The sequence below is a fragment of the Vombatus ursinus genome, unplaced genomic scaffold, assembly GCF_900497805.2.
Source record: "Vombatus ursinus unplaced genomic scaffold, bare-nosed wombat genome assembly UNPS02014825.1, whole genome shotgun sequence".
Classification (NCBI taxonomy): Eukaryota; Metazoa; Chordata; class Mammalia; order Diprotodontia; family Vombatidae; genus Vombatus; species Vombatus ursinus.
Window position 1 is genome coordinate 4,570,934 of NW_020954603.1, and position 13,062 is coordinate 4,583,995.

Genomic DNA, 13,062 nt, shown 5'->3' on the forward strand with positions numbered 1-13,062 from the left:
CAGCCTCAAGCCTCATTTTCCTTCTTAGGTGGAATGATCTCTAAACCTCTTCTAGCTCCAAAGCCCATTAAGGTCTTCAGAGTTATTGACATTGCACAGCTAGCTAGAGACAGTTCCTATTTGAAGGAAGAGATATTCAATATCACTAGATTAAGTTCTCTTTGTATAATTTTGATGACCATGGCGCTATGGAAAGTTTTCTCCCAATTCAATAGACACCAATCAGTCTATCAATAAACATTTATTAAGTGACTACTATGTGCTAGGCACTGTGCTAATTACTAAGCATTACCAATGACTTGAGTTTAATCTATATTCGTCCATTAAAAATTTTTAACCTTGAAGAAATGGTTGCATAAAAAATACCGTCTTCATGAAATCTGTATTTCACATATTTTTTAGGCAAAAGAGTTCTTGATAAAAACATCAATGATCCAGAAATATTTATCAAAAACCCAGTGCTATATTTTGAGTTTCAAAATGAAGCAAATATAATTACAAATTTTTCATAAAACTCAAAAGTCAACAACTGAACCAAGAAGAATCTCTCTAATTGGCAAAATCAAATTCCTTGTTATTTCATTTCTGTATGCATTGGCCATTTTGTTCTCAAATTGATTTTGTACATCTTCCAATTAACTCAGACAATTGAGAAGCAACTGAGTGAAAAAAAATAGAAGCTTCACTAAATTTTAACCTCAAGTTCAGATCCACAATCATTTATTAAATGCCTGTTGTGTACAGAGTACTATACTACTCTCAGGGTGAAAAAGTTTAGAGAAGGCAGAGCCTCTGCCTTCATGAAGTTTTCGAGCCAACTGAAAAATGAAGATATGCCCACACAGGCAATAACCTAAGATAAGGGTGTAATGAGTAGGGCCAACAAAGCACTTGGGGATTGAGGGCACATCAGGGAAACCCTCCTGGAGGGTAAGAAGTGGAGGGTCCTGACTGGGACTTCACAGGGAAAGGAAAGGAGAGATAGGAGTGGAGGAACAAGATTCTAATTCAAAGGAGAAGCAGAGGAAGAAGCAGCATGGGTGGCCATGCTGTGTTCAGGAACGTTAAAAACACTTTTCATCTTCCTAAAGACAGGCAAAGATGGCAAATGTCAGCCCCGACGGAGGCAGGTCACCCTGTGGTCTGGGGCAGGTGGGCACAGCTCTGGCTGCCTCTTTCACTGTTGTTGCTATCTTCACTACATGTCCCTTGTTCTCAAACTTCTAAACGTCCTGGTTTTTGTTGAGAACTCACAGGCCCAATTCTCTTTCTTTGGCCCTGATTTAGAACAGGATGCTTCTGCAAGGATGACATCTGGTCCAACTCCTTTAGAACGGATGCTCTCATTGTCTCTGGACATTGGGAGAGGAATCTTTACCAGGACCTCTTACACAAACACATTACCAAAAAACAAACAAACAAAACAAAAAACTCTTCCAAGGTGCTCTTAAGAGAAATTGGTTAAAAAGTACTAATTGGATTCGCAACCACCTGAGATTAAACTGTTGGCTTTGAAAAATTATTCAATTATTATTGTTGAATAGTCTCTTAATGAGCAACATGGAAACAATTCAGATGTCATGAGACAAACAGGAAATCACAGCCGACTGAGCTTGCCAGAGTGATACAGGTAGGCACACTTCTCACCATCTCCTGGCCCTCTCTCCTTGTACCAGCCAACTGAGAATTCTTTCCAGAGTATAACCTGAAACCTAAAAAAATCTTCAAGAGTAAGGCTTCTTCTGCCTCTCCAACAGGCAAGCTATTCTGTTTAAAATAAAATATCCACCTCATAATAACAGCCTAATTATTTTCCTATATATTATTATTCTGATTTTTCTGAATCTCTTTGGTTCCAATGGCTAGTAAAAATATTTGCAGGGAGTTTTAACTATAATCTTAGTTATTAATTGGTCAAACTAAGCTTATTTCTTGATGATTTTTGTCACTCAACAGCCCCGTGGTCTCCTTTCTCATTCCTTGAACTAGCTCCAATTTGTGGACATTTGACTTTCTGGCAAAGCACCGCAGAACACTCACAATATGCCACCCATTGTGGGCCTCCGCCAGGCCCACAGTCTCCTATTTTAGGCCGAAGTCAAGCTGACATATTTCCTGGCTGGCCTACACCTTAAGCCTGAATGGCACTGGCCCATCACTCTTGTCCATAGGGACCTTTCAGCCTTGCCCTGCCCTGGTTCGAAGGACTTTCTTCCCCTAGCCTCCCTTAATTCCCTCTCAGTGAGTGACCAGGTTTAAGGGTATTTTCCTCTCCTTCCCAGTCCTTGTATATTAGCTGTAAAACAGATGTAAAGCTTGGTTTAAGTCCAAAAATGTTGTGATCAAAATACATAGTTAGCAAATTGTTTGGCTAAATCTTTCATGTATGATGAAAGATTATTACCACAATTCATTAGCAAATTACAGACTTTGAAATGTAGGCAGACAAATATTTGGCCCTGTATCAATCAATTTGGACCAGCTGGGTAGAAATTCACACAATTCCAGGAAGCCCACAAAGTGAAGTGCTCTTTCATTTTTCATTCACTTGAAACATTAAAGAAAAATTATTATTCTATAAAATTGTCCATTTTTCAAGATTGCTGCAAAGCCCCTCAGACTTGGAGAGGTTTTGTTTTCAGTTCCCTGCTAATTCAGTCAACAAGCAATCTGGTCATTTTGCCACACAATTTACCTTGGAAGAATGAGGTCTATGAAAACAGAATACTTGATTTTCTCAAAAAATGAAATTTAAAAGAGAGGTTCAATAATGCTACTGCTGTCCATGGAGGGGAAAAAAATCACTGAAACTGGAATCCTATGTGAGCTAAATAAGCCTGCAAATTAATTCTGTCATTATTCATGATAAACATTATTACTAACATTCCTCCTCTGAGCCTTCCTGGCCGAGCGAGGTGACCCTGGACAAAGATGCTTGTTTAGGCTACGTCTGCTGTGCTTAAGCTGACGCAGCCATCGATGGGGACAGCTGCACTGGGGAGCAACTTAAAACAAATTTCATCCTTGTGGCATCTAATCCAGAGCCTGGTACAAGAAGCATGGAAAAGTGAGTGTCAAAATTAAACAATGCCGGCTTTGCTCCGAACAGATGCTTTTCCCTGCAGCTGTAAAAACCTTAAACAATCCTGGGCTCCACTGTCTGGTCACGCAACTACCACAAAGCAAGGCATACATTGTGCCATTTATTACAAATGTTTGCCATGAGCTTTTAACATCTTTTTTTTTTTTCCTTTAAAAAAAAAAACAACACAGTAACAGGGATCTATCGAGGGAAACCATGGGGTATTTTACCCCTCCCCTAGTAAGTGAGCAGCAGGATTAGATAGATAGACAGACAGACAGACAGATAAAAAGCTTACCATTCTAAATACGTTTGCAAAGGAAAAACTCCTTGGCTTCACATTACTATATATAAGACACATTAAAAAAAATCAGAAAATAATTATAAATGGAGGGGCTAGATCTAGGAGAATACAGCCAAATTAAATTTGGCACAAGAGAATAAACATAAATATATGACAGAAAGAGCACTGGATTTCAAGTTTAGAGGACCTGGGTTCAAAGCCCAGCTCAGATACTAGCCTTTTAAATTTGGGCAAAACCCTTCTTTCTGGACTGCAGTTTTTTTTCTATTATAAAATGTGGGGCAGTAGCCTAGACAGTCTATAAATAAGGTCCCTTTCAGCTCTACACTGGCAGAGAATTTTGTGACACAGCTATCACTTGAAGAGACCTAAGCTATGGCGAAATTTATATTTACAAAGCTCCCAAATCATTTGAGGCTATCCTTGGTTCTGTCTCAAATCAAAGAGAGAAGCTTAACAAACAGTTATGGAGTAACCGTGGTTCTCTTGCTAACCCTTTTCCTGGGATAGCCACAGTCCCTTCTAAGTTCCTGTTCACAGTTTCCACGAAATTGGGGGGTTAGTATTTTAAAGAGCGCTATCAACAAACTCTTCATTATTAGGAAGGCGGCCTCGGCAGGGCTCAGGGAAGGGAGTGGACACTGCGCGGTCCCCATGAATCCCATTCCTTTCCTTCCCTGTTAATTGAGGTTCTCTCTTTGAAGATAGCTTTTATTGTGCCTACAAGTAATAGAACCAAGCAGCTTAACCTTCATTTTAAAGAGTTTCTTGCTGTAAAAATTCAATAAGTTTTTCTTTCTCATTCAGATAAGTTCTTGAAAGCTTTTTTTTTTTAATCCAGGATATCAATTCATTAACACCTCACTGCTTATCCCCATCCCCGCCTATCCGACTGGTTGAAGGTTGGGGTTCCCTCCTCCCCCAAACCCTGAATTTCAATGAATAAGCCCTAAAATAATGACCAAATTAATTTTTAAAATAGAATGAATTTTGTTTTAAAGGCCAGTGATGATTTTCTACCCTCTTCAGTTTGAAATACTTATATTTCTGAGAAATCCCAGATGATTTTTTTTTTTAACAAGACATTTAATTGAGATTGTAATGAAAACATACTGACTACCACAGGGCATTATCTTTCAATTTTACATAAAGAGTCTATTCATGGTATTTATTTAAGGAGACTGGGATAAACTTTAAGAAAGGGCTGGAATGTTTACAATTACGGTTTCACTAATTATAAGCTATCAGGATGATTGCATTGCTACTAGTTGTTATTTATTACAATCAAAAACAGACTTTGAGGGCTGCTAGTATCGCCATTTGCGCTGTGCCTTCATACCGGTTTGGGCTTCACCATAAAAACACAGAATAAAGAGTCACTTCGCTTAAGAGTGTGAAAAATGCCAGGTCACGGGAAGCAGAGTGAGCTCTGAAGCCTTTGACCGGGGCTCAAAGCAGGGACTGCCACAGGGCTGGGGCAGGAGCTGCCCATTGTGCAAAGGAGATAGTTACTCCATGGGATTGCTGGTTAATATTGAACCTTCTAGTAAGTTTGGGGAAATCCTCCAACTTGTTTTTTGCTTGCAAGCTTAGATCCTACCCTAGCCACATTTCTAAAGGCGTAAGGCTGGCTTGGCTATTTGCATATCACCAGGTCCCACTGGAGTTGCTGAGGACCAAATGTTCCCCAGGCCCTGCCTCCTGCTCTGTTTCACCTTCTGCCTTCCCTCCAAGTTTTTCTCCTTGTTAGGGTTCACTGTGGAGAGGGGAAGGAAGAGCACTAGAAAACAGTGATTTGCTTCTTAGACTAACTGAGCTAACATGTCCGTATGTGTGACTGGCTTCTCATTAGCTCCATCATCTCCGGGGCCTCAGCTCAGGGTTGGAGCTGCAAGGCCTAGGAGCTGCCAGCCAGCCTGCCTACCTCTGCCTTCTTTCCGTCCCTCCTGACTTTGCCAAATCACCAGGAGCTCCTGGGCACACACTCTGCAGCTGCTAACTCGATGGAAAGAAAATATGAAATTAAAGAGATGATGAACAGCTCTGGGCCAGGAACATAAGCCCAGCCCTAAGCAGGGCTGGGGGTGGGGCTGGGGGGAGAGCAGGGAGGCGGCGACAGGGACCACATTCCAGGGCCAACACAAAAGGGCCCCAAAGCAGGGATTCCTGGCAGGACACAAAGCGCCTGCTTAGTCCACTCGGTCAACTGTTGCTCCAGCTTTTCTCTTACTAGTGCTCAAAGAGTCCGCTTTAAGACAAAGGCAGCGACCCCCCAATAACGCAGCCCCAAGAAACGTTCCAAGGCTTCCTTTCACCAGGGCTGGGGGGTGGAGGGAGGATGCACTGGTCAGGACAGAATGGGACCAACGGGTTGGGACGGGCCGCCTCTGCGTGGGCCCGGCTTCTGTACTCGGGTTCAGGCCAGCCCAGCCAGCCTGGTTCCCCGTGGCCGGGGGCCAGTGTCCGATGTCCAGTGGGAGGTGGGAGGCAAGCAGCCCAGGAGCAGCAGAAGCAGCAGCGGCAGCAGCAGTAGCAGCGGCTTCAGCAGCGGCTGCAGGCAAGCACAGCCTTTGTCAGGCTCCTGGGAGCCCTTCAAGTGCACAGTAGGTGTTCATCGGGACCATCTGGTCAGAAGGAAAACAAGCGGCTGGGTCCGCCTTTGAGCAGCACGGAGCGAGTAGGAATTAGGCTCTTCAATTAGCACGATTACAACCTGTCAAGGGTGTATTGTACCAGAGGATTATTACAGTCTTGGGCCCCGGCGCCGCCACGATTTCCCCTCTGCCTTTTCTTGCACAGAAAGATGGCCCTGGTGATGATTTCCCAATAACTTCTAGGCCAGCTGGAGCCTGTGGTGGCCAGAGGCCGGGAACTGGGCCTCCTGATCAGGGCCTCCGAAGAGTCCGGTCTCTGCAGGCCGTGGCATCAGCCGTGGCAGCCTTTGTGCTGGGAGTGGGTCCTGCCGCTGGATGCGAGTGGGTCAGGGGCACTCTGGGCAGGCATCTTGAGCATTCTCTTTGATGAAATGAAAGGGGAGCAAGCTGGGCCGGTCAAGAGCATCTTAAACCAAAGCAAACATTAAATTTTGCAATAAAATGTGGAAGTCTCTTCCGGGGAGCTGCAATGACTATGAGGAGGAATCACATGAAAGCTGGATTTCCTAGGGAGCTGGTGTACCTATTTAAACACTACAAAAAACCGCCCGGGGAAAGAAGCAATCTCATCACTGGGCTGGCTACAGGGGCTGGCTTGGTTTCACCAGCTCTCATTTTCAAAAGCAACTTGAAACTCACAGTTAACATGCAGATTTAAACGACAAGCTCATAATCTCTTTCACTAAAAGCTAAGAGAGGTTTGAATCCATCACCCTGAGCTGAAGTGAGAAAAACTACTTGTCTTCTTGCCAAGGCAGCCTTCACGATTTTAAATGGTTTTTTAAAAAATCAGTTCTTGAAATATACCCATGAAAATCGGTTAATTCTAATCTAATGCCCCTCTAATTTAGGGGCATCTCATTTGATACAGCCACGTCTCTTGAAACTTTCCAACTAGACTGCAGCACCTTTACCCTGCTATCCTCTCACACACACACAATGGTCCATAAAGCATTTGCAAACCCTGATTCAAGCTCAAATCAGCTCTTATAAAAGTACTCTCAGATACTAGATTCCACAGTTTATGTGTTATTACACATATAATAAACCACAGTTTATGTAGCCTTACACATATAATTTGAAAGACTGGTGATAAACATGAAGGTAAAAATAAATATTAAAGCTTTGGGCAAAATTTTCACCCAGAGGGAATGGGGCCTAAAATAGTCTGTGGGTTGCAGAGACACATCATAAACAAAACACCCTCTCCCAATTTGGACCATGGGAGGCTTTTCTTTCCAGATTAAGGGTTAGTCTAACTTATCACAGTATAATTCTTTAGCACAGATGATGACTGACAAATATGACTCATGTACAAAGTACTTGTCTTGTTGCAGATTTCTGACCTTTGCTGTCTCTCTTTAATCCTCACTTGAACAATTACTGACTTGTGAGTTGGTTTGTTAGACAAGTTCCCAATAAGGAAAATGTGTCCCAGAAGAGTACAAGAGATACCTTTAGATGGGTCAGTTTTTATTATGATAAGCTAAATAAATATCAAGTATGAATAGTGATATTGCTGGGGGTTGTGGGGAATGAAACTTTTCAAGTATTCAGCTCTTTCCAGCAATGACTTACAGACCTTATTAGCAGAGATGACAAAAGAATACTTTCCAATCTACAACAGAGATACTTCGGGGTCTCTGGGTGAGACCCCACTGGGTGCACGTAGTTGGCCAATAGCAGATGGAAATAGGGGCAGATTTTGCCTGCTATTCTGGCCTTTGCAGTAGTAAGACAGACAACAACTGGTCAGTTTCCAAGAAGAGTTTGGCTAGATTTTAGGGCCACTAATCATTCCCTTTCCCCACCTGTGTTTGGGGTTTGGGATTATGCAAATTACATTTTTAACCCAACTCAAATGCATTTGATTGCAACCAGTAAAATCCATTAATACTGTGATAATGAAAAATATATCTTGTCATTTCTCCTCACCAGAGCAAATTCATTCAAATATGCTGGGCTTATTTTCATTTTCCATTAAAGTTAACTGGTTTTAAGTGAACTACAGATAAGGTGCTGAAGGAATCAAGGATTCACAGTCATTTTTACATTTTTACATTATTTGGTTACTTTAGAGCAGATGCTACTGACAAAATGATGGGGAGGAAAAAGTATTTTTTCTTGGGGCCAGTCAAAACTTCTTTCCCCCTCTCTTCTGTCCTCTTTGGTATCCCCATTTTATTCCCTTCTCCTTGACAAGGATCCCTAGGACTTTAAATGAACAAATAAATTAAAGCAAGGAAACGTGTTAAAGAGCTTCAATTGAGAGGAGCCCACTTCATCATCTCCTTGGCTGAAACAGAATCCTAGAGCGGAGTTGCAACCACTTAGGGATTTCCCAGACAATAGCTTACAGATAGCTCTTCAGAGCAACAACTCTCCTTGCTTGTGCTCTATCCGAGCCAACTTACATGAACATATATGGCTGCAGAATCAAAGCACTTTGGTGCCTCCATTTCTCTACCTCACTGTTTGTCCACAATTGTCACACCTCATAAAAACAGGTGATCAAACATGCCTTCATCCTTCAGTTGTATTTCACAGAACAGAAATTCCATTCAAAACCAGACCTGCCTTCCAATGTAACGTAAAGGCCTTCCATAACGGAGTGTCCAAATAGTGAACACTACAATGAAAACTTGTACCAGGCTAAGATGAAAGGAAGCAGATTCCTGGAACATGATACAGCATAATCTGTAATTTAGGAAATCGAGCATCATTATGTCTCCATGTCAATAATATAAAACACACCCATGAGCTAGCTACACAATAAAACAGCAGATGAGTCCCAAGGTTCTATTTGGTTTCACACCAATCTAGCGGGGATTCGGTCTTGTAGCAGAAATGGCTGCGCTTTAGCTCTGACCCTACCTACCAAGCCTGTGGCTATGGCTTCTGCGTAATAGAAGTTCATGGAAAACCATCAGTGACTCCCCAAAGAGGCGCCTCAAAATTGCTGGACAAGACTAGAAGATCACCGGGTGCTATATCCTGCAAAATCGTTCACTGTATAAAACGGGTAAGAGAAAGAAAAGCACCTGTTTACTCCTAGAATGGTGGTGGACAGGAAGGAACAAGTTGGAAACAACACAGGCTTTTCCACTTCTTAGCTATGGCCGGCACAATCTGAAATATTTTAAAACTCTGTGGAAAAACTGAAGCCCTGGTAAAGAGATAACACTGTGGAATAATGAAGGCTCTCTCTCCTTGCAAAACTGTTCCAGAAACCACTGGTAAACCATACTTGGAAAACAGTCTGAAAAAATATTTATGACTTTAAAGTCACTGCAGCCTAAAAATATATGTGACAATCCAAACACCAAGCCCTGGAGAGACAGTTGCATCCAACTGTGGCGAACAATGGTACATTTATAGAATTTTAAATATTTCTTTTAATAATTAATGGAGTCATTTTGAATCCTTCTGCATAGGATATCAGGTGTGAGCAGATTGCATTAACACTGCTTAAACATTTCAACTTGTCAGTATGGCCAACTCGATTTCGGAAATATTTGCAGTATTTTCCCATCGAAACAGTAATAAAGGAAAAATAAATATATGCCACTACTTTATAATCACCGAACATTAATGAATATTTTATGTCTTTTTAAATCTCCCTGTTTAATTTAAAAGGGTGAAATTAAGTCTCCTTCCTGCAATATGCCAATTATCTGTAAATCAAACAATAACTTGGCCATTATGCTCCTTTTTGTTAATAGGAGAGAAGCTCATTTGAAAGCACTCGATGGCATTTGTAGACAATCTGAGGGAGAGTCCTTTCTGCCCCCTTGTGGGAAGAAGTTGCATCTCTGACAAATGATAGGTAAAATACCAAAGTAAATCATAAAACCAACCTAAGCCTCTGGAACTTTCAATAAAAAAGAAAAAGGAAGAACTCTCTATGATGTTCCCCAAGAGAAAAGGAACTCTGTCTCAAATGAGACACAATGGGAAGAGATGTCAAGCCCTACGGCTTGATTTCACTGCCAAGCTCTTCTCTCTCCCTGTGCCTCCCTGGGCAAGTAAGTCCCTTTCTCTGCCCAGCTCGAGGCTTTCTCCTCTGCAAAATGAATGAGTTGGACCAGAAAACTCTAAGGTTCCTTGCACCCCTCAGTCCTACGAACCTGTGGGAATACCCAAAGAGAATAAAATCAACTTGAGTTCTTTATCATGTTCACTATTCACCACTTGGGCATTTGGATTTCTCAATCAAAGAAACCTTAACTTATTTTCATCTTGTGGGTGTGTGATATGAAATGTTAACAGGAAGAAGCAATGAACATAACCATATCCTTCAAAGATCCCATTATTCACCAAGAACTGTTCAAGCCTTTTCATATTAAATGTACTGCTCTTCAGAAAAACCCATCAAGGCCACCATAAGATCTGCCACTACATTTCTCCACTTCTGTTACTGATACAGGAGCTTCTAGATTATACTGAAATTTTATTTCCTTTGTTTTAAAAAAACAATATACTCTGACCACCAACAGCACTTGAGGAACACCTAACTACAGCTACCTCATCCTGGTAGCTGCAATGTAATGGGGGCTTTGAACAAGAATATTCTAAAGTCAGGAAAAGAAAAGATCCACCATGCAGGTCAGAAGTGACACTGCTTATTTTTACAGCCTTCCTTCCTTCCCACCACCAAAAAAAAAAAAATCCACACACATGAAAAAACCTAGAATGTAGTATTGTTAATAATTGATTAATGCTATCAATATTTAAATTTACTTGCCCGTATAATCTGTTTAAAATACAGAAAGAAATTATACAAATAAAGTTCACAGGAGCTTGATCTACTTCTACCCATTTCCCAGGTTGAAGTCTGGTCACTGGGAACAAGGGCAAAATGACACAAATAGCACTTCGACTTCGGTTCCTTGCATAAAAGAGCCCATCAATCTCAGGGGGAATCAGGCAATCCTTAGCAATAGCATTGCTTTTAGTGTTTATCATCTGATATACCACCAGTAGTTTACTGAGCCTTGGCTCAAAGCACTCCTCACAACCACCACCCTGCGCATTATTTGGTCTAAGAAATACCTACGGTTAAAAGCCTGATTTAGGTCCAGAAAGGCAATGTGGCCTGTCACTTACAATCTGGAATCCTATGCCACACATTGGTCAGTTGCACACGGTGGCAGATTTCTGGTGCTCAGCACGGCGGGTTCATGTGCACACCCAGGGTTCCTGCTTCTCTTTAGGAAGGGGGGGTTTTCTTTTTAAGAGTGGCTCTGGTTGGCCATTTTGAAGCTGGAAATGATGCCATGCCTATAAATTATCAGCACCCCTTTCCCCTGTCCCCTCAGTGCATGCTGAGTAACCCAAATTTGAGGAGGAAACATTCTCTAAAAGATAACCTGTCAACAAATGACTTTTCTCTCAACTCTTCTAATGAATATTTCTACTATTTACTCACTATTAAATTATAAAATTCATCACATTTAAATGACTTCCTTTTCTATAACATTAAATGGGGTATTTTAAGAATTATCAAGAGCTCCCATCTATCCTTCGAAGGTCAGGTCATTTAGTTTATCTACAGTAATCTTTGATGCTCCAGTTAATTAAAATTAAGAGCCCAGTAATGAAACATAAAGAGAGTTTCCAGCCAGAAGAGAGAAGCCCTCTTTAACAGGGTCAACATGAGCTCTAATGAGCTCCTTCTCTTCCTCAGCTGTGAGACAGAACTCACCTCCTGGATGGTACTGCTTCCCGAGAAGTTCAAGCTGTACTCCCGCTGGACTTCTCGATGGGTGACAATCAGCATGAAGTTCTGATTTAATGACTCCTGCAGGGCACTGAAAGGGTTGAAAGAAAAACAAGGAAATCAGGGACAAGCATGTTCTAGCTTGCTGAGCAGTGAGCTGCAGAACCCTCAGGAGGACCCTAACCTCGACACCGACATGTCCAGGCACAATGTGAGCATCTTGGCAGTTCTGAAAGGCAAGAAGCCATGCTGAGGATGACCAAGGGGAGCTAACCTGTTAACTCCTTCTCTACCAAAGGGAGCAGAGTCACTTGGCTAGAAATATTTTACCTACAAAATAAAATTTTAGTATCGAGAGCCATATGCTGTCTTTTTTTTCATTAGCGCCAGTATTTATCTTCCAATGGCTCAGATGGGCAAGAACACCAGACATGACAAGTCCAACTTAAATTCAAAGGCAATAGAAAGCACAATTCTGGACCAATCTTACAAGAAGTAGATGGAAGAAGAGAAATAAAATGTTGTGTCTGACCAATACAGAGCACAGAGTTAACAATAATAATGACAGCCTCCAATTATATCACACTCTAAGGTTTACAAAATGCTTCCCTTACAACAACCATATGAGGGAGCTGGTAGGAGTATAATTAGCCCCATTTTACAGATGAGGAAACAAAGCTCAGAAAGGTTATAAAATTTGCCCAAGGCAACCTAACTATTAAAAGAGTGAGCTAAATCCAAAAGTGGAGTCCATGGAGAATGCTATGAGAAATGAGAGGAAAGTGAGATCCCTTTCACCTAAGAGAAAAATTGGTGGTGGGGCATGTCAGGATGGTTTTTGAAGGAGTCTGGGTCTGGAGGGGAGAGATTTCAATATTGAAATCTATATAACTTTTGAAATTCATATGCCAACACTGTCAAAAATATTCTTCAACCTGGGACTCATCGATACATAGAAACTGACTCTGTGCTGTTACCCAAACCCTTCAATCATGTACTTTTCTTCACTGCATGAGAAAATGTCCAGCGTATATCTCCACACTTGAGGAATTCTTTCTTTCTTTGCTCATTTTTGACCTGGATTGTGTGCTTGGGAAGTGATGGTAAATATCGTGGAAACATGTTTGTATGTAATGGGGTGAGGATGTTTACGTGCAAAATGTTTGGGTCTGGGGATGGTAAAGATGAGATAATGATGATAGGTCACATTTACTTTGTGATTTAGGACTATATGGCATTGTTTGAAATATTTTGTTGATATGTTTTCTTATTTTACATCATCATGCCTTCTCAATCATTCCCC

General features: G+C 41.5%; 1 protein-coding gene across 1 annotated transcript in view; it reads right to left on the reverse strand.

Annotated features, from left to right (window-relative positions):
* The window catches only part of FAF1 (Fas associated factor 1), a 427,400-nt gene that overhangs the window by 214,302 nt on the left and 200,036 nt on the right, over positions 1-13,062 (reverse strand). The window contains exon 7 of the mRNA XM_027837985.1: positions 11,745-11,850. Coding sequence (XP_027693786.1) covers positions 11,745-11,850 — 106 coding nt within the window. The remainder of the gene's footprint in view (positions 1-11,744; positions 11,851-13,062) is intronic.